The 21,862-nt window shown below is 43.2% G+C and overlaps 2 protein-coding genes and 1 long non-coding RNA gene across 3 annotated transcripts; 1 reads left to right on the forward strand and 2 right to left on the reverse strand.

Annotated features, from left to right (window-relative positions):
• Positions 1–11,072: 11,072 nt before the first annotated feature.
• Positions 11,073–12,744, forward strand: tdrd12 (tudor domain containing 12). The gene has a single exon (XM_026187733.1). The coding sequence runs from the start codon at positions 11,175–11,177 to the stop codon at positions 12,573–12,575; it is 1,401 nt and encodes a 466-aa protein (XP_026043518.1). The 5' UTR covers positions 11,073–11,174; the 3' UTR covers positions 12,576–12,744.
• Positions 12,745–12,811: 67 nt separating this feature from the next.
• On the reverse strand, positions 12,812–16,065 carry LOC113033687 (zinc finger CCHC domain-containing protein 12-like). Its single transcript, XM_026187732.1, has 2 exons — positions 15,941–16,065; positions 12,812–15,735 (listed from the first exon to the last, which is right to left on the reverse strand). Exon 2 carries the CDS (start codon positions 14,872–14,874, stop codon positions 13,213–13,215), a length of 1,662 nt encoding a protein of 553 aa, XP_026043517.1. The 5' UTR covers positions 14,875–15,735; positions 15,941–16,065; the 3' UTR covers positions 12,812–13,212.
• A 2,618-nt stretch (positions 16,066–18,683) lies between these two features.
• LOC113033997 (uncharacterized) lies at positions 18,684–19,651 on the reverse strand. Its single transcript, XR_003274109.1, has 2 exons — positions 19,135–19,651; positions 18,684–19,031 (listed from the first exon to the last, which is right to left on the reverse strand). It is a non-coding gene; the product is annotated as an uncharacterized LOC113033997 (long non-coding RNA).
• Positions 19,652–21,862: the final 2,211 nt, after the last annotated feature.

Here is a 21,862-nt window from a genome sequence, read left to right on the forward strand (position 1 = left end):
ATGCTGCCAATATATAGCCAATTGGAAGAAATGTGTATTCTCTGACCAGCTGGGGAGTGGTTCCTGATGGTTTGTGTCTATTGCTTTTGTTGATATCGTAAAGAGGGTTCTGCACCCAAATAAACCTCCTTCTGATCTTATGGTCACTAGCAGATTGCTGCAGTTTGCATGGAAGACGCAGACTTGTCTAGAAACACTTGTTAACTAACCACCGAACGCAAGCTGACATAATTGTCAAAATATGATGTAAATTGGAAATGAAGAATTTTCCTCCTTAGAGTAAAAGTTGTGCCTTACGACTGAAACCAGCGCCGTTCAAAAGGTGAAACTTTTGCACTCCTAATGGATTCAATAATGTTTAGCAAGTAGTTGGCATACCATTTCCTCTCCTGATGTTTTCAAGTGCACATGGATATGATGGTAGAGTTGAGAAGAGAAAGCGCACTGGACCCAGATAATTTTTAAGGTTTTACTTTTTTTTAATCTCGTTGTTTAAATCTAAACTTAAAAGATAATTTAAGTTATCAAAAGTGGGAGTAAAAGAAACACAAATCCCAACACACACATCATACCAAAAGTTAAAGTCTAACAAAATAAGAAGAAAACCTAAATGAAAAGAAAAAAATGCATTGAAAAGAAATTAAAAAACAGAAATAACATTGATTTTTTTAAAGACCTTAAAAAAATCAAAAATGTAATGAATCACATATGTAAGTTTAATTTATTGTGAAAGATTTATTTGGTTTAACTTCTTTTTTTTAACAACAGCATCCCATATTTGTGTGAATGCTTGTAAAGCATTTCTCTTTATTCTTTATCCTTCATTATTCTAGTTGCTTCCGTACGTTATTTGGACTTTAACAACTTCCACAATTTTTGTGCTATTTTCACCATTCAAATGTCACAATATTCTGCTATTTCTGCCTCTCTTTTTTTAAAACTATTCTTCTTTAAACAAGAATTTCACTTTAACATGAAACATTAAGCTCTTATTAATCCATTTTTAGGTTGCTACAAACTTTACCTCAAATGTAATCGGTATAACTGCACGTCCCATATACTCAACATATTTTGAAGTTTTTGTACATATAAAGATCTCACACTGCAGTACAGTCTATCTATGAACATAGGATAAATACATTTACATGTTAATATACTGAGAGCTCAGTCTACTGGTATGTAATTACCATAGCAACCTCAGGTGTAGGTAAACCTAACACCCCTTCAGTCCCATGAATCTTCTGTGCACATTCCAAGAGACCACTGCCTTCTCTTTTTCTTTACTCCAAACTATTGTGGTCTGAATAAGAGTGATTTATAAATGCAGACAGATTGCTGAGGCAGAGCATCTCTTTGCAACAGAGGAATGACTCAGCAGGTTGTATTCTATGAACAGCCTATAAACAGATTGCATGTAAATGCAACAGGCAGCAACAGATTCCTCGCTTTAAAGTGTTTGCATGTCATCCCGGTGCTACACACAATATCTCTGGGAGCTCTGGTTTCTCCTGCCTCTTTTAGAACTATTATGCACAGCTTCTATAACAATAATAGCAAATGGTTGGGAATAATATCAGAAACGCAACGAGCTGAAACAGCATGAATTTGAGTTCCACACAAATTAACTTTTTCTTTTCACAGTTAAACTTAATGAAATCTGTTATAAAAATAGATCTTTATCAAGCTGGTGTTGCATGTAACATGGATCTTTTTTATGAAAGTTTTACACCTTATATATTATTGTGAATAAAATATAGCATAAAACATGGCTGCCAGTAAAAATCTGGAGATCAGGCATTTTTCTTTCCTCATAGTTGTGTGTAATAAAATATATGTAATAACTGTCCTTTCCCATCTCTCTAATATTGTTTGGTATGAAGTGCCAAAAGGTTTTTGGGGCTTTTAAATGATCCTTTTATCAATTTAATGTAAATCTACGCTTCATAACGGTAACATCCAGCATCATTATGCTACCTTGGCCTTTCTGGGTCGAGTTATAGAGTCCTGTTTTTCGCTCTAGTGTTTTGTTTACAGTGTGACTGACGAATAAAAAAAAGAGGTGAGTTAGAAATTTAAATCTTGAGATAGCATTTGCCTAGCAAGGACACATCTTGTAAAAGCCACATGTTAAAATTTTTGTTTTGTTTTGGAGTTTTTTGTCAGATTGAAAATGTTCTGTTATTATGTTCTGCTTTTAAGTAATGTAATGCTTTTGTTCACTGGTATATTGCATCTTAATGGCGCCCCAGTGTTACAATCTAAAAGTCTGATTTATGAATAAAATGCCATAGAGAAGGATTGCATCTCAATGATTGCTTTTGAAATTCTGTTCTCTCTCTTTTTCATGGTAACTCTTTAACTTGAAAATGATAAAAATATGTTTTGAAACTAAATTCTGAACTGATAAAAAAGGCTGTTAGAAAACTAAGAACCTTGATGGACAAATAAGTTTTTTTTCTGGTACTTGAAAAAGCATGACACAGCTTTTGATATCCTTATGAATCTTACTGTTAATGGAAGAGAACAAAGGACAAAGATTGTGAACTTGCTTCAAGTTTCATCTGTAGTTTGACTTTTACATAACCATTAGTGTGACAATTCTCTAGTTATCAATTATCATGTGAGACTCCTTCATGGTCTTAATCATTTATTTCTCATTATTTAATGTTATTTAATTTAACATACTGAAAATAGATGAGAAAAAGCCATTTATGCTCTGAAAAAAGGTCAAATTCAGTGTGAAGCCACTTTGTGCCTTCTTTTTTTAACTGTGCCAAGAATGTAATACCATTCTTGGTATTACAGAGATTCATCACATCACATCTTCTCAAGCTCTTCTCTGAGCCCTTGGTGCTTCTCCACCTTTGTGTTCCTTCCTCCTGATGTAACCTCCTTATGTTTTTTCTAAAATTATAGCTTATTCTTCTATTGTAAACTGACTTTCAGCTGGCAGTACACCAATCAATGTGATTGGCCAAATGTTGCCAGTGCCAACCCTTTCATGTGTTAATTGGGAAACCCTTCATCCAGATCCCTGTTGATTTAAAGATGGCTGAACTACAAGACTTTACTGATGGTGGAGTAATATATAACTGGAGGTAGATTGTAAGTGGAGACTTAAGTAACATTTCACCAGGTGATGCTTGCTCGGGTTTTGATTTACAGGGGTTGCTGCTGAGCTCATTGCTGACATCACTAGTCTAGTTCAGTTAACTTTCTGCTCACTTTATTCACACTGTAAAATCTAATTAGTTCACAGAACTCAAAAAAAACTATGCAAACTCGTTGCCTCAAAAAAATTGAGTAAAGTTTACTTAAGATGACTAAGTCAAGGCAACTTATTCACGTTGAGTACAGAGTAAAAAAAAAATTTACTTTCCAAAACTCAAAAAAAAAAAAAGCAAACTCGTTGCCTCAAAAGCACTAAGTAAAGCTTACTTAAGATGACTGTTAGGACAACTTATTCATTGCAAGTATGCAGTATTACGCTAATGCTAGGTTGGCCATGAAAGAACTTTCTGCAGCCATTAACAAACACCAGAATAAACACCCCGAGGCTGCTTTTATTGTTGCTGGCGACTTCAACCACACCAACTTAAAGACAGTCCTCCCCAGATTCCACCAACATGTCTCCTGCCACACCAGAGGGGACAAGACTTTAGACCATGTTTATTCCAACCTGGCTGGAGCCTACAAACCAACACCCCTCCCCCACATTGGACAATCGGGCCATCTCTCCCTGTTCCTCACACCTTGGTATTCACCACTCATCCAATGTGTGAAACCTGCTGTGAGGACAATTAAAGTGTGAGGAGGAGATGCACACGCCTACAGTACAGCCAGGACTAATCTAAAGAAGGGTATCAAAAAAGCCAAACACCATTACAAAAAGAAGGTAGAAGAACACTTCTCCAACTCCAACCCCCAACGCATATGGCAAGGACTCCAGACCATTACAGACTAGAGGACCACCGACCCCTCCCCCGCATCCTCTGATGTCTCCTTCCTCAACGAGCTTAACAACTTTTATGCTTGTTTTGAGCGAGGGAACCCCACAACCACAACCAAAGCAGACATGACGCCAGACCACCAACCTCTGACTCTCTCCCTGACCGATGTAGGAGCGGTGCTGAGGAGGATCAATGTCCACGAGGCTGCAGGTCCTGATGGCATCCCCGGGCGTGTTCTCAGAGCGTGTTCTGACGAGCTTGCAGGAGTGCTGAAAGACATATTCAACCTGTCCTTGGCCCACGCTGTGGTACCGGCCTGCTTCAAATCCACCTCCATCCTCCCAATACCCAAAAACTCCAACCAATCTAGCCTCAATGGTCCTAGCCAGGGGGTGGATCTAGAGAAATTTTCTTAGGGTGGCATGAGGGTGGCAAAGAAATCAAATGGGGTGGCAAAATCAAAGCCTTTGTTTCAAACACATATGCAGGTGGTTACATATGGTTAAAATGATTCAAATGCAGTAAGTATACAAGTTTTTCATATAAATATAGTCTATAACTTAATTATTGTCTGTAGCCCACATAATTACACACTTTAGTTACCTAAAACATGAGAGTTTTGATCTAATGTACTGTATAGCCTGTATAATAAATAAATATGTAGCCCAATAAGTGTAAAATCCAGAAACCTACATGTAACACTCATGTGCGTGTTTCGAATACTCCCAGATCAAAAACGGCATGTCACCCAAATTTGACACCAAAGAGCTCAATGATTTGGACCAGTAGGTTCGGCTACGTACAGGAGAGGCGAACTGAATGAGACTCAGACAACCGCGAGTTTTGAAAAGTTACCGGAGTTGTATTTTTCTTTTCATTTAGAAACAACAGAACATTATGATAAACATACAAAACATTTACAAATTAAATTATTCCCTTTCGGTATCAGTACTCTATCAATGATACCTTTTGGCAAAATCACAGTAATCACTCGATGAGAGAGAAATCTTACCTGGGTGCACCCTTTCTAGAAGTACAGTTCACATCCAACAATGAACCACAATTTCAATCATCAGCATATAAATGTTAACACTTACTTGCATTTTCACAGATTTCATTACAATTAGCAACAGTTAATCAGCTGGAGGGTTATTTCCAACCGCTCACACTCACTTTTGTTCACATTTATGGAATGTACAGAGTCCGTGAACCCAAGTCCTTATAACAACCCACCCGCGAGTCCAGAGGGATGTATGTGAAGAAGGGGGACTACTAGTACAAAATGGCGTGATGTGTTTCTGTTTTGTTGCATCTGGCCTACCACACTCTGATGTGCAGGACAGAACAAAGTCAATTGGTCCTTCAACGCCATCAATTTCAGGATCCGTTGGAATGCACCAGGAAGATACAAACCAAAGAAACAAAAAAACAAAACCAAACAACAAAAAAAACCTGACCTGTCAACGACAGTGTCATGGGACATATTAAGTTCCTCATAAAATCACAATTCACACATTCGCTTCAACTACTGGGTTTCAGTAAATTGAACAAAGTTTCCTACAGAACATTCCTAAACAATTATCATTAAACACTGGAAAATTTTACTTGCAAGGCATTCATGAAACACCGATAAATAATGAACAAGTAAAATACTTTGCTCACCGATCTCAGAATTAGAAAGACGGAGCAGCGCGAGATGGCGCACGACCGATGAAATGGCGTCGTCTCTAACTCCCGACCTTTCTCGACTAAGCAATGTAAAAAGAACCAGCTAATTACTCGTCTTAGCAATATACAAACAATAAAATAGTTTTAGTAAACGGTGAATGCTAACTCTCCGCTTATATTACTCTTTTTCATACCTTGTCTCAATAATTCGCCGTGTCTCGTTTCCTCACTAGCTTGCTCATGGAAGGTTTGCGAGCGAAAAAGAGAGAAGAGAAAAATCTGTGTCCTCCTAGGCAGGGGCGGCAGGCGGAGCCTGTACCACGTTTCAGCAGCTCATTGGCCTAGAGTAACACGTGTCTAAACCAGAACAGTTAACTCCTTAACTGCTGCACCTATGGTTTATTCATTATAAATGAAGTGTGCTGCTTAGATTAATGATTCTTTTCTCATTCTGGCATATTTTATCTAAGCCATACTCAAATGTGGGTTACACCCTCCCCACTTGATGGTATGCACGTCCCTGTGCATCTAAATGGCTAGACTGCATAGAGCTTGAAATGGCTTCGTTTAGGCTATTAAATACTGCATTAACAACATACAGTAAGGGGTTACCTAAGGTAGAATACTGCAACCTTTCTGGTGCTTGACATGACCTTTGAGATCGACGAAGAATGTCATGTTCTTCCTGAGAGCTGTTCTGTGAACCAAGCGAACTAGGCTGCTCAGTTATGACTCCTTCTTGGTCATTAGGACGCTCTAGCATCATCTCATCCACATTGGGCAGGACTTGCTCGCTAGGTTGCTGGGTTCTCTCCACAGGATCTTCAACTTGAATGTTGGTCTCCAGCAAGCTAGGCTCAGGTAAGTCCACATGTTCGGGTAAGTTTTCAGTTGCAGTTTCAGGTAAGTTCACAACTTCCGTTTCGGGTAAGTTCACAACTTCCGTTTCCTCAATTTCCTCTGATTGTCTGTCACGTCCGATGGGATTGTCACATTCGGTGGGGTTGTCACATTCGGTGGGATTGTCACATTCGGCTTCATCATAAGCTGGAAAGTGTCTTTGCACACTTTCAGTGCGGGGCACAACGAGAGTTGGCTTGACAGAGCTGGTAATGGAGATTGGTATCCAGGTAGGTACTGATAACTACTCTGAGTCAAGGTCATCGTCGTCTTCCTGAACAACAGTTTGCCTTGTGTTCCACCGAGCTTGGGGCTTTTTGGGACTGTTTTCAGTTGACTCCGTGACCGGTATGAAGCTACAAGGAAGGAGCAGGTCTCTGTGCAATGTTCGGACTGGTCTTTCTTTCGCTTCCGGTTTAACCGTATAGACTGGTAGTTCGCCTGCTCTTCTCAGAACTACGTACACATCATCTTCCCATCTGTCTGCCAACTTATGCTTTCCCCTCAGTTTAACATTACGCACGAGAACCCTGTCACCCACATTGAGAGTTGAGTCAACCACTTGCTTGTCAAAGCGAGTTTTATTGCGCTCAGCATTCTTTTGTGCGTTTGAGGTTGCGATCTTAAAACTCTCCTCCAACCTATGTTTTAGATCACTGACGAACTGGGAGTGTGACTTCTTCTGGGCATTCACAGGCAACCCAAATACTAGATCAATGGGAAGCCTTGGTTGTCTCCCAAACATCAGCACATAAGGCGAATAGCCCGTCACATCATTCTTGGTACAATTATATGCATGTACTAGAGGTTTCACATAGTCTTTCCAATGCAACTTCTCATTGTCATTCAAGATACCAAGCATTTGGAGAAGTGTTCTGTTGAACCTCTCAACTGGATTGGCTCTGGGGTGGTACGGCGTTGTGTGTATCTTTTTCATGCCGATAATTTCGCAGAGTTCATTTATTGTTTTCGATTCGAAATCGGGGCCTTGATCACTTAAAAGTCTCTCTGGGACACCATAATGAACAATGAAGTTCTCCCAGAGGGCCTTTGCAACAGTGCGCGCTCGTTGGTTGGGTGTAGGGACAGCTACTGCGAACTTAGTAAAGTGATCAGTTATAACTAATACATCCTTACTGTTAGACTGATCTGGCTCAATAGATAGATAATCTATACAGACCAGTTCAAGGGGCCTGCTTGTCTTGATGTTCATGAGGGGAGCTGCCCTCTCCGGCCTACACTTCCGGCGAACACACCGTTTACACGTGTTGATCATTTTTTCAACTGACGTCTGCATTTTTGGCCAGTAAAACAGAGTTCTGACCAGGTCAATAGTGCGGTCAGTTCCTAGGTGGCCCATGTTACTGTGGAGGTGTTGGAAGACTACTGGCCTCAACTCCTCGGGTAACACGAGTTGAAAGGAGATGTCTGGACTGGTTTGCCTCTTTTGGTAAAGAACTCCATTCTGCAGTTCAAGACGACTGAGCTCACGCAGTAACAAGGGAAGCTCAGGTAGTTCTGCTCTAAGACTGGGAGGTGGGGTCTGACCAGTTTCTAACAGAGTGACTATAGCATCGAGAGCTGGGTCTAGCCTCTGTTTCTGTCTGAGCTCATCCTCTGCCATAGGCGGGGGAAGAGGAGAACCATTCAACAGCTCTTCTGCAAAGCTATCAGGGACAGCTGTAGCATGTAAGGCTAAGGACTCAACTAAAGCCAAACCTGGGTAAGTGAATGACTCTGAATCCAGGCCTGCAGAATTAACTGAATGCCTTTCACAGATGGCCTGTACAACCTCCCTAGAAACCATTTCTTTGTCATCGCCACTGAGGTGAGTGAGGGCGAATTGCCGGATCCTTTCACTTTCCTTCTGTGAGACAGGATCATCACCTGGGCTACCATGGGGACGACGACACAGTGCATCCGCGTCTACGTTTTGTTTACCAGCCCTGTACTGGAGTTGGAATGAAAAAATAGACAAGGCTGAGAGCCAACGGTAACTCGTTGCATCCAGCTTCGCTGATGTTAGGATGTACGTTAACGGATTACTGTCTGTCACTACTGTGAAATCCGTACCATACAGGTAGTCGGAGAGCTTTTCGGTGACAGCCCACTTAAGACCCAAGAACTCCAGCTTGTGGGCTGGATATCTCATCTCACTTCTTGAAAGTCCTCTGCTAGCAAAGGCTATGGCCCTCAACTGTCCATCCTGGAGTTGGTACAGAGCGGCACCAAGGCCAATGGTACTAGCATCCGTGTGGAGGATATATGGGAGTCTGGGGTCGGCAAAACCCAACACTGGGGCTGAGGTTAGCCTACCAATGACTTGTTCAAAAGCCTCTTGACACTTTTGAGTCCACCTGTCCCCAAATAGCTCTTTCGGGCTATGGTACATGGAGCTTTGTTGCTTCGTGGGTCTTTTCTTTCCTTTTCTCAATGGTGGGTAACCAGCGGTTAACTCATTCAACGGCCTTACAATATTAGAAAAACCCTGGATGAATCGCCGGTAGTACCCAGCAAAGCCCAAAAATGACCTTAACTCTTTAAGGTTGGTGGGGACGGGCCAACTCGTGAGGGCTTTGATCTTCTCTGCATCAGTCTCGACTCCACGCTCTGACACCACGTGGCCGAGATACTTAACAGAGGTTTGGAAAAATTTACACTTCTCGGGTGCTAATTTTAACCCAAACTCTTTCAACCACAACAGGACCTTCTTCAGGCGTTGCTCGTGTTCTTCAAGAGATGATGAAAAGATGATGAGATCATCAATAAAGACAAGGACCTCCTTAAGATTCATCGGACCCATACACTGCTCCATGAGCCTTTGAAAAGTGGAGGGTGCGTTGGTGATCCCTTGGGGCATCCTATTGAATTCCCAAAATCCTAAGGCACATACGAAGGCTGTTTTCTGCTTGTCTGACTCTGACATTTCAATCTGATAATATCCCGACTTGAGATCCAGGACCGAGAACCATTTCGACCCTGCTAGAGCGGAAAAAGCTTCTTCCAGATTCGGGAGTGCATATGCGTCTTTGATGGTTTGGAGGTTGTTGAAATCTCCCAATTCTTTTGATCTTTGGGCTGAAGGAAGGACAATACTCGGTGTATAAATGCTCAATCAACAATCATTTATTTCCATACAATTCAACACAAAGAGCATTAAGACGTCCGGACGGGAGAAATGCTGCCAGAGGGTCAGGCACATTTTTCTCAACATGGTGGCGATTTTCACAGACTTTTATAGCTTCTGACAGCCCCCACCTAGTCATAAAAGCTACATCTTCACATGTTTTTCTACTTCTTAGCGAGACTGGCTCCTGACTTTGGCTCCCTGTCTTCCTGCAAAGGTGGGGGTATAGAATGTAGTTTATCTCTTGTGCCCTAGACTCAGAGTCTCCTTTCTCTTCATGATTCAGCAATAAAACATGTCAAGAACACAGTGTGAGACATTCACAGCCGATCAAGGATACAGAGTGATGCACATTTATCTAATAAACTAATATGTGAATATGTTCTGTTAACTCAAAAGTATAATCAGAACTAGACTACATACACAGCACACCATCTAAACTAAAGGATAATATATGTCCTACAGCTGTTAACATAATTCAACTACATTGACTAGGATCATAAAATAACATATGTTTTACTCATAATCTTCACAAGGTTTAACCTCCGGTAGTCAATGCACAAGCGAACTGAACCATCTTTCTTTTTGACTACTACGATTGGGGAAGCGAATGGTGATTCAGATTCCCGTATCATTCCCGCGTCGAGCAGTTCCTGCAGGTGCTTCCTCACGGCCTCCACATCGTGTGGATGTATTGGTCGGGGTCTGGACTTGAATGGGGTTTCATCACTAAGCTTGATGTGATGTTGCACCTTCTCTGTGTGTCCAAAATCCAATGCATGCTGCGAAAACACTTCAGGCATTGAATTTAGCAACTTTGTGACACGATTTCTCCATTCATCAGGTAAGTCATTTCCAAAGTTGAAACTGATTTCTTCAGGTTGAGAAGAATTTCCTGAGTGGTCTGAAGAGTTTGACATCTTCTCTGTCTGTTCTTTACATATGACTCTGGTCACGGCATTAATGTCGGCTAGCACACGGCCTGACAGGACAACAATGTCGTGATCGGTTTCATTTTTCACTACAACCGGCAGTTTACAAGGCCGCTTGGCTGGCAGGTTGACAAGACCAGTTAACACAAGCAAACCACTGGGTAAGGGAAAATCTGATGATGATTCGACAACTGCACATTTCTCATTAATGGAGTTGGGAATGTACACCGAAGCTTCTAAAACTGCTGTCTGCCCTGCCGCCACCACGGCTTGCTTTTTACCCGTTAACTTTGCACACCCAAGGCTGCAATTGCTAGCGGCTTTTCGACGTACTCCAAGGATTTTGAGGAGCGTTCTGAAACCATGGGGGACGGGCTGAAAGTTCGCACTGGACTCATGGAAGTCAGCATAAAGGGCATCTAAGGTATTTGTACCTATCAAGATCTGCTCTACATAGAACGCGGAAGTGTTAGTGCAAGTAGTCCATTTCAGTAAAACGGAGCGAGTTTAAACAGTTGGCGTTCGAGAAACGGTAAATCTGTTAAATCCGACTGTTTTCTTCCAGTGTCGCTGCTTTCGGACTGACGAAATAAAGAAATGGTGAAAATATCTGTTCTGAAGGTGGAGAACCCATCGTGTCTCTGGGGTGCCATTTTGGGTCTCAGCGGCGATGTGGAGACTTCAGAACATTACAAAAAGCTACATTTTCAGATGAACCTCTTCTACCGCGACACCACGCAGGACGTGTGCACGCTAAAGCCTACGTCGTTGGAGGAAGGACGGGTGTATGTGGTGTACTGGGCGGTAAAGAAGTCGTGGTTTCGGGCCGTGGTGGAGTCGATCTTCGTGGACTCGGTTTCCTGTCAAGCTTGTTGCTTTCTGGTCGACCACGGAGAGAAAATCGTCGTCCCCTCAGAGCAGATCCGGGTGGCAATGGAAAACTTCCTTCAGCTGCCTTTCTGGGTGCAAAAGTTCCACCTGGCGGGAATCAAACCAACAACCCTGCGAGTGTCTCTGCTTGAGGAGAAGGCAGAGCTCAAACCGTCAGCTCGGTGGGACAGCTCTGCCACGCTCTTCCTGCACAAGCTGCTGCAAGCATCGACCCTAAAGGAGGCCGTGCTGCTTGAACCTGAGTCAGACTCTACCCCTATCAAGCTTTACGTGACTGTTGGTGACATCAAGATCTGTGTGAATGACGACTTGGTGGCGAAGAGGTTTGCCTACTACAGCACAAAATCAGGCGACGGCCTGGAGGAGGGAGACCGACTTCCTGTGATGCTGTCCTACAGCATCTTAACCCAGAGCGTCTCCCCCAAGCCGACAGCACAAACCCAACCGCCTCCCGATCAGCAGAGTCTGGTTGAAGCTGGGGGGGCAGCTGATTGGCTTACAGCTCCTTCCCTGCTTCCTCAGATTGTACAACACAAGCTGGTGAAGGCTGGAGGTGAACATCGGTCAGTGGTCACAAAACAACAGCTGTCTCCAAACAGCCAGTCAGGGAGCGGCTCAGACGCAGCTGAGAGCAGCTCGTCAGACGACGCAGACTCGTCTCTGGCTGCAGCCCTCACAAAAAACCATCAGCTGTTCAGGTTTCTACAGTTTATGAAGCCGGGCAGCAGTTCCGAGCTGGCAGCTCCCCAGGAAGCTGAGGTGTTGCCTCTGATGAGTGAGAAACCAGGAGCTGAGAATCTTCAGAGCTGTCAGGCTGAATCTTTGGTGGATGAAGAGGCAAGCAGCTCCAGCACATCTGTCGCCTCGGCTCCAGCAGAGGAGACCCAGCGCAGTGAGAAGGACTGGGCCTGTGCACGCCTGTTGGAGTTGTTGAATCCACAGGCTCTGAACCCCGATCCCGACGCCCAAGACGCTGTGGTTTCTCCCCTCGACCCCTGCCGGAGTGGGATTCTGGTGCACGCTACCTCCCCAGCAGAGCCGTGGATCAGTGTGAATGACCCCGCCATCGCAGACACCCTCTGCTGGGTAAACAAGAATACGCCCTGAGTTTGTCATCAGGATCTTTAACATGCTAGGAAACGAGAGTTTAGTGACCTGAACATTCAGGTGTAATTGTAAATGTTGTGAAAGTGGTTTCGTTATTAACAACACAGCATCAGATTCAATTTCAAATTTGAAATGTTCTCAGAAATGGTTCAGAAATACAAATAAAGTTGTTGTTAATTTAAAAAAAAAAAAAAAAAAAAAAAAAAAAAAAAGATCTGCTCTCGCACCTCGGCTCGCAGAGGGGAGATAACTAATGCTAGGGTATTAACACTAATATCCGAACCCACAAAGTTCTTGGGAAAGGTGATTGAGAGTTCCACATAACCTAGATAAGGGACAGATTGGCCGTTTGCACACTCTACGTCTAGGAGATCACCCAACGGGTTTATAGGCAAGTCTGAGAGATGCTTCTCATAAAAACTCTGAGGCACGGTTATCACTTGTGACCCTGTATCAAGAAGACAGTTCGTTTCTCTGCCAGCGATGTTGACAGTAGCAGAAGTTTTGGTTCCGACCAAACCCTTTGGGAGGTGTATAGACGGCACTTTTGACTGAACTTCCTTTGAAAAGGCACGTTGTGGCTTGGGACGAGAATTGTCTCCGGCAGCCCCCACTTGTCCCACACTGGAGGCTGGGATTAGTTTAAAGGCGGCTCCTCACTGGCCCTAGTTGATGCTTCCCAACTAGATTGCCTTTCTTTCAGCTGTTTTCTCTTCGTGGCCACTAAGGATGGATTTGGTTCGTTTTCACATGATGAGGCAATATGACCGTCCTCACCACAGTGAAAGCAGTACCAAGGACGCGGCTTTGCGTTGGCTTTTGCAAAGTTCTGTGTGGTCGAAGCCTTCCTTTTCGTGGGGTAGACTTCGACTTTGGCATTAACTGTGTGGCACTTTGACTTTGAGTGCTTGGGCTGATTTTGCTTTTGGCTTTCTATTTTCCAACTGTTAAGTTGTGCACTCAAATCAGCAATTTGTTTCTTTAACACATCGAGGTCAGACTCACAGCTACTTGCTGTTTGTACATTTGACATGGCCCAGTGCTTTGGATTACTAGGGCCAGGTTTGCTCTGACCAAGATGTTGTCTCATACGACGGACTTTTGAGGCTTGCTTGTCCTCTTCCGTGCGTAGAAGCAAGAGTAGCTCAGAGAACAAAGGTGGGCTCTCTTTTCTTTGTCCTAGCTGGAGGTCACTGATGAGACTGTCCTCCCAACAGCCACGAAGAAATTGCTTTAACAATTGCTTGTCAAAATCCGACACATCGACACCTCCTCGTCGCATTGCTTTGGTCAAACAGACATGTAACCTTTGCAAATAGGCTGATGGTCTTTCTCCTTCATTCTGTAGTGTGTTCATGAATCGCGCATAGAGCTCGTCGCCATCTTCGACGGCTCCAAACGCAGAATCGAGTACTCTCAGGTACTCAGAGGGTCTAGCATTTGGACCTAAATGCTTAGTGGCGTCTGTGGCAGGCGACAGAAGGCTGTCAAGTATCCTCTGTGTGCAGTTCAAGTCAGAAACGGCTGGATCACTCATGAGGACTTCAACACTTGTGCGCCAGGCGTCGTAATCAGCGTCACTGTTAGGGCGGGGAATGCGCCCAGAGAAAGCTCTAATCCTACTCGGCATGGGAGAGTGTGAAGAAACTTCACTACTGCGTACCACATGTTCAACTACCACCCGCCGGACATTGGGCGGGTTAAGCTCAAGTGTGGGATGGAACTGGGTCGGTGAGTCAAGATCGATCAGGTTTTGATTTAAGATTGGAATCGAATCCGTAGACTGTGAGAAATCGGCAGCAGGTTGGCTGGGGGAATGGTCACCCTGTGCATGCAACCTTGTCTCGCCTCTGTTAACAGGGGGAGAAACTGTAGGCTGAGAGGATAGAGGGGGCGCGTTTAAGTTAGCTAGCCCCTCTTTGGGCATGTTTTCTAGCGAGTGGCCACTAAGATTGGCCATTTCAGACAGTTGTCTCATGTATGCTCTGGTGACATTCCTTGCATTTGCTGCATACACCTCAGTTAAACTCCTAATCTCAAACGTGACTTCAGGCTGAGCAGAACTTTGGATAGTCTGTGGCAAAAGGGGATTCAAAGTATCCATTGCACTGGCATGATTGAACTCAGCTATCATCTGCCTGTGAAATTCAGAATGCGGATCATCTATACGGATGTGGCGGCTAACTGAACCGTTTTTCCCCAGGTAAATAGCTACTTCTTCATCGAGGTCGCTGTTAGTAAGCCCTTTTATGATTACTGCGTTAGGGATTTTAATTGCCTCTTTAAGTACTACGTCCATTTTGTCAAACTCGGTTTTGATTGTTTCTTATCGTTGTAATACTTAATAAGATGAGTCTCATGCAGTTTCACAATAACTCCTGGCTGGCTCGCCAACTGTAACACTCATGTGCGTGTTTCGAATACTCCCAGATCAAAAACGGCACGTCACCCAAATTTGACACCAAAGAGCTCAATGATTTGGACCAGTAGGTTCGGCTACGTACAGGAGAGGCGAACTGAATGAGACTCAGACAACCGCGAGTTTTGAAAAGTTACCGGAGTTGTATTTTTCTTTTCATTTAGAAACAACAGAACATTATGATAAACATACAAAACATTTACAAATGAAATTATTCCCTTTCGGTACCAGTACTCTCTCAATGATACCTTTTGGCAAAATCACAGTAATCACTCGATGAGAAAGAAATCTTACCTGGGTGCACCCTTTCTAGAAGTACAGTTCACATCCAACATTGAACCACAATTTCAATCATCAGCATATAAATGTTAACACTTACTTGCATTTTCACAGATTTCATTACAATTAGCAACAGTTAATCAGCTGGAGGGTTATTTCCAACCGCTCACACTCACTTTTGTTCACATTTATGGAATGTACAGAGTCCGTGAACCCAAGTCCTTATAACAACCCACCCGCGAGTCCAGAGGGATGTATGTGAAGAAGGGGGACTACTAGTACAAAATGGCGTGATGTGTTTCTGTTTTGTTGCATCTGGCCTACCACACTCTGATGTGCAGGACAGAACAAAGTCAATTGGTCCTTCAACGCCATCAATTTCAGGATCCGTTGGAATGCACCAGGAAGATACAAACCAAAGAAACAAAAAAACAAAACCAAACAACAACAAAAAAACTTGACCTGTCAACGACAGTGTCATGGGACATATTAAGTTCCTCATAAAATCACAATTCACACATTCGCTTCAACTACTGGGTTTCAGTAAATTGAACAAAGTTTCCTACAGAACATTCCTAAACAATTATCATTAAACACTGGAAAATTTTACTTGCAAGGCATTCATGAAACACCGATAAATAATGAACAAGTAAAATACTTTGCTCACCGATCTCAGAATTAGAAAGACGGAGCAGCGCGAGATGGCGCACGACCGATGAAATGGCGTCGTCTCTAACTCCCGACTAGTGATGGGCAGATGAAGCCCCATGAAGCACTGAAGCTTTTCATCCAATTGGTTCACCCCAACGCGAAGCTTCATGAAGCTTCATTTGCTCTAGCAGGACACCTACTGGACGTAAAAATAATAGCTTGCATGAATTTGAAGAGTGTGGCATTTTGCACACAGCCTGTAAATGTCAACAACAAAAGGAGTGTGTAAAACATGCATATTGTAGTGATGGCAGTATACTGTGTATATTTATAGTGGGAGTATGGGAAATGATTATTTGGAAATGCTTGAAATGGAAATGATCATTTACTGTGAGGTGAGGTGTGGTTGGGGTGTGGACAGTGGTTGTGCTTTTGTAACGTTGAGGTATGGACAGCTACACACTGAGGCTTTGAGCCTCAGTCCTGCCTGTTCACATTTTATTCTGTAAAAACTAAATTTTCACTGCTTTTATGACCTTTTTAGTGGGGAGAACATAGCTAGGATTTAATGATTTAACAAATCTTTTGAATCCTTTGTCCTCCACAATGCTAAATGGCTGGGAGTCCTCAATCACCATGCTGACCAGGTCTTCATCTATTTGAGATTGTTCTCCTGAGGAAAGACAATAAAGATAAAGCACAAATATAAATATCACATACGTAACTTATAACAGTTGTATAATATTGTTATATCATTTAGTAACATTACTGCATGCTATATTATCATGGCATTTGATGGCTCACCTGGTCTTGCTCCACAATCGGTGTCCCCCTTATTCTCATGCAAAGCTCTGTAGTGCCTAAGCATGGATGAGGTGTTGTTGTTATATCCCAGCTCCCTGGCACATAGAAAACACTTCACCTTGTACAAAAGTCAAGACAGCTCAACATAAATTGTATTGCACGATCAGTATCATGAAAATACATCTTCTGTAGAAATTTACATACCTTGTTGGGAGGAATAAGATCAAAATGTTCCCACACAGGGGAGGACATCCTCCTCTTCTTAGCTGGCTCTATTCTCTCCTGACTTTCTCTCCTCACTCTCATAAACCTCCAAACGGTCTCCAAACTCTCACTAACCGCAACTCTCCATCAAACACCCACATTGTGAATGAAGTCTGAGGGGTTTATATCGCTGTCATATCTCGCGGCAAAGTTCGAACCACTTCATGAACCAGTCACGTGGTACAGCCGGGCAGCGAGGCTTCGGACGTCATCATTTTCAGCTCCTCCCATAAATGAAGCAAGCCTCGATACGCGCTTCGCGGAAACGCCCCCTCCATTACTCGACACACGCTCCGAAGCCTCGATACAGAACGTCCCATCACTACTCCCGACCTTTCTCGACTAAGCAATGTAAAAAGAACCAGCTAATTACTCGTCTTAGCAATATACAAACAATAAAATAGTTTTAGTAAACGGTGAATGCTAACTCTCCGCTTATATTACTCTTTTTCATACCTTGTCTCAATAATTCGCCGTGTCTCGTTTCCTCACTAGCTTGCTCATGGAAGGTTTGCTAGCGAAAAAGAGAGAAGAGAAAAATCTGTGTCCTCCTAGGCAGGGGCGGCAGGCGGAGCCTGTACCACGTTTCAGCAGCTCATTGGCCTAGAGTAACACGTGTCTAAACCAGAACAGTTAACTCCTTAACTGCTGCACCTATGGTTTATTCATTATAAATGAAGTGTGCTGCTTAGATTAATGATTCTTTTCTCATTCTGGCATATTTTATCTAAGCCATACTCAAATGTGGGTTACATACACAACACGGGGCGGTTCAATTACAAACACAAGTCTAACTTAAGTTTCACACTGTTTTTTGTTAGAAAACAATCACATTGTTACATGCTTAATTTACACAAAATGTCAGAAATTGCACTGTCGTGAACATAAATTTAATCTATTTTTTCATGATTTGTTGGATTAACCCACTGAGGTCTGAAATACAACCGGTCTTTTTTTTACTCCTTTAGAGTTTACGTTTGTATTTCACCCTCAAATTGTTTCATTTTATTTTTTCCCCCTTGCCTTCTTTGGTATCATTCTTTTCAGCAAGCAACTTAATTTAGTTGTTTTTTCACTGACATACTGCATTAGTATTACTGATCTGAAATCACACAAAGAACTTAAAATCCTGGTAGTATTTTTTTTTTATTGTACAAAAACACACAGACATGTTGAGTAATTTTTTATAACTTGAAATGCAAATATAAATTGTACATTTTGTAATAATATACAACTATTTATCTAAAAATGCAACCAATACATCTGCCGGGTTTTTTTTTATTTTATTTTGTACAACAACTTAAAAATATTACTAAAACTAAAATGAGAGAACAATCAGGTGTCACAAATTATGTGTGCCAGTAAAAAAAATGTTTTCCCACCAAAAGACAGAGGAGAACACCACAAAGATAAACCAGCAGGCTTGACAACAGGAGATGTATCACTCCACTGGTTTTCTACTTAGTGAGAGTGTTTACATTGCAAATGTGCCTTTGTGACATTCATTAGTGCCCTCACTGACACACAAAACAAAACGACTACACAACAGAACGACTACACAAGACAACACAACACACTAATTATGTAGCCGCTAAACTGGTGGACCTAAATCTTCACCACCACGTCTGTATACATACAAGCAGAAAGGGGAGTGAGTGGGTCAGCGCTCAGAGCACAGAAATTTAGCTGGCTTCAAACACACCATTTATTTTCAGGATAAAACACGGTCAGAACCCCAAATACAAGCTAAAATCCCCGTATACAATAAAAATAGTGTTTACAACCCGCTAAAAACCCGGCCGGCAGGAATGATTAAACACTAAAAACACAAAGCTAAATGAATGTTTTTCCCTATGCTAAAAATTCCCCCCCCCAAATTCTCCTGAGCTGAAAGAGACGGGAGAGGAACTCCTCTTCCGGGATGGGGAATCTCGCCAGCAGAAGACCAGGGAGGAGGCTCCTATCTCCACCTGACTGTGCGCGATCGTGCAGTCCAGCCACTCTCCACACCCGCGCACGGCCTCCCTCGTAGCTCCGCCCTGAAACAACAGACACGGGCCAGCAACGTTGTCGGCGCAGCCGCTGTTACCCTTCCCCGGCAAAGCTACGCCTAGCGCCCAACAGTGGGAAAGCGATACTCACAGATGCAGGCAGAGGCGTACCCCTGCCCTACTGTGGATTTCACGCGTCGCCTCCCACGGTCGCTATTCTGTCCGTCGGGACTGGATCGCCGGGTTATGCTGGCCGATCGCCGAATGTCTCGTGGCGCCCCACAGTCAGGCCGGAGGTCCTTCTTTTCATATGCTGGCTTGCACACGTTTTGTTTCCAGCTCTTCACTTTTCGTGTGTCTCTCTTTCAGTCTTTGCGCTCACTATCTCCCTTAAGTCAGTTTGGCGGCTGATAGGCCACCTCGGGGAACGCCCCCACCTCACAGGTGCCTACAATTGTCCGCTTAATCCACAGTGGAATAAAAAAAAGCATATTGTTCAATCAACACTAAACACACACTATAAATATGGGGATAAAATCATGCAATAGGAATATCAATAAACAAACATGCAATATCACTATTACAATAAAATCATGCAAATAAAATCGACACTATGTACCAACACAGTCTGATCCAAAACAAAATATAAAAACACAATTTTCCACTGTGTGACAAGTATACACGCCACACTAAACGTCACAAATCTCCCACATCTAAAAACTCTCTCTCTCACTCGCTCGCTCTGTCTCGCTGCCATTACTGTCACTCCCAAAACTTTCCCCTCTTCCTAAACAACCAAATACCACATGTTGATTTTTTTTTTTTTAATTGGTTGACCAATCACCAATCACTTCAAATCCTGTCTCCCCCCCACCCTGGACCCCCACCAATTCGCATACCGCCAGAACAGGAGCACAGAGGATGCAGTCTCCATCGCACTGCACTCTGTCCTCTCACACCTGGACAACAACAACACCTACGCCAGAATGCTGTTTATAGACTTCAGTTCAGCGTTCAATACAATCCACCCCTCACAACTCATCAGGAAACTGACAGACCTGGGCATCAGTTCCCTCATCTGCAAATGGTTAATGGACTTCCTGACCAACCGCCCCCAACATGTCCGGCTGGATAACCGATGCTCATCTACAATCACAATGAACACCGGTGTACCACAAGGCTGTGTGATGAGCCCTTTCCTCTACTCCCTCTTCACCCACGACTGCAGACCTGCTGATGGTTCCAACACCATCATTAAGTTTGCAGATGACACCACGGTGATTGGCCTCATCAGTGACAACGATGAGGCCGCCTACAGGGAGGAGGTGGATCGTCTGGCTGAGTGGTGCGACAGAAACAACCTGCTGCTTAACACCGAGAAGACCAAGGAGCTCATCGTGGACTACAGGAGGAATGCTGACCCACATCCACCCATCCACATTAAGGGGACAGCTGTGGAGCGTGTGAGCAGCTTCAAGTTCCTGGGAGTCCACATCTCCGAGGATCTCATCTGGACAACCAACTGCTCCAAGCTGGTCAAGAAGGCTCACCAGCGCCTCTTCTTCTTGTGGACTCTGAGGAAGAACCACCTGTCCTCAGACTTCTATCGCTGCACCATCCTGACCAACTGTATAACAGTTTGGTACAGGAACTGCTCTGCCTCAGACTGGAAGGCGTTGCAGAGGGTTGTGAAAACTGCCGGAGCACCACTTCCTGCCATAAAAGACATCTACAGGAAGCGGTGTCTGAAAAGGGCTGGGAAAATCATCAAAGACCCCAGTCACCCATCACAGGGACTCTTCACCCTCCTGCCCTCTGGGAGGCGCTACAGGAGCCTCCGGACTAAGACCACCAGGTACCGGAACAGCTTCTTCCCCACAGCTGTCAGACTCCTGAACTCTGCCTCCTGACATCTGACCCACGTTAACACATGGACTGGACATACACACACCCACAATGGACAACTGTACCCTCATACACACAATAATAACATGGACTGAACCACCACTCACACAGCTTTTATTTTCAAACACAACAAAGTGTAACAGCCAACATACTGGACACTGTTCTGCTGAACAACAAACAATTATATTGCCATCACTGTTATAATCTTACAATGAAACAAAGTCTCAGATTTAATTATTCTTAATTAGAATATTATTAATTATTATTAATTATTCTGAAAATAAGTTGCAGTATCTCATTTAAACAACACATTTGTTTTTCATTCCAACACAGGAGCTGGAATGTTGTAATATTTTAAGGATGCTTGTTTCCAGTCCAGGCATTACTGCCTGAATGACTATCATGGATCGAGGTGATCCAAATGTAAGTGCAAAAGAAAGTCTTTAACTTCCCTTAAGTACAGTGGCAGTGGATGTGGGTTGGAGATGCAATGAGCTTGAACCTGCAGGCGACCATCTTCACTGACCACACCATCTGTGACGGAGGACTCATCTCTCCTGGTGTCCTGCAAGCAAACAATCATATTTTTTGGAACATGAACTTAATTGCTTTCTTAAAACATTTTTTCTGCATTTGGTATAAAACAGACTCCAATTTAGACAATCTCAGGCCCCCTCCCCAACGGAGAGGTGACATTGAATGTCCCAATTGTCAGTCTGGATAGCCCTGACCACCACCCAACACACAATAATGTCATGAAAGCATCATTTTAAAAAGGGCTATGCAAACATGGCCAATAACTTTTATTCTAATGATGTGTAAAATGATTTGGGCACAAAACAAATTTTGCTGTTAGAAAATTTGCAGACTATATACAGTGTAGACCCTCTAAACTAAGTTTGGGGGATGTGATCTTTCAAAGATTTCAGACCAAACTGTTGTTGTTTGTTTACTTACACAGCATGTCTTGTAGA

The sequence above is a fragment of the Astatotilapia calliptera genome, chromosome 12, assembly GCF_900246225.1.
Source record: "Astatotilapia calliptera chromosome 12, fAstCal1.2, whole genome shotgun sequence".
Taxonomy (NCBI): Eukaryota; Metazoa; Chordata; class Actinopteri; order Cichliformes; family Cichlidae; genus Astatotilapia; species Astatotilapia calliptera.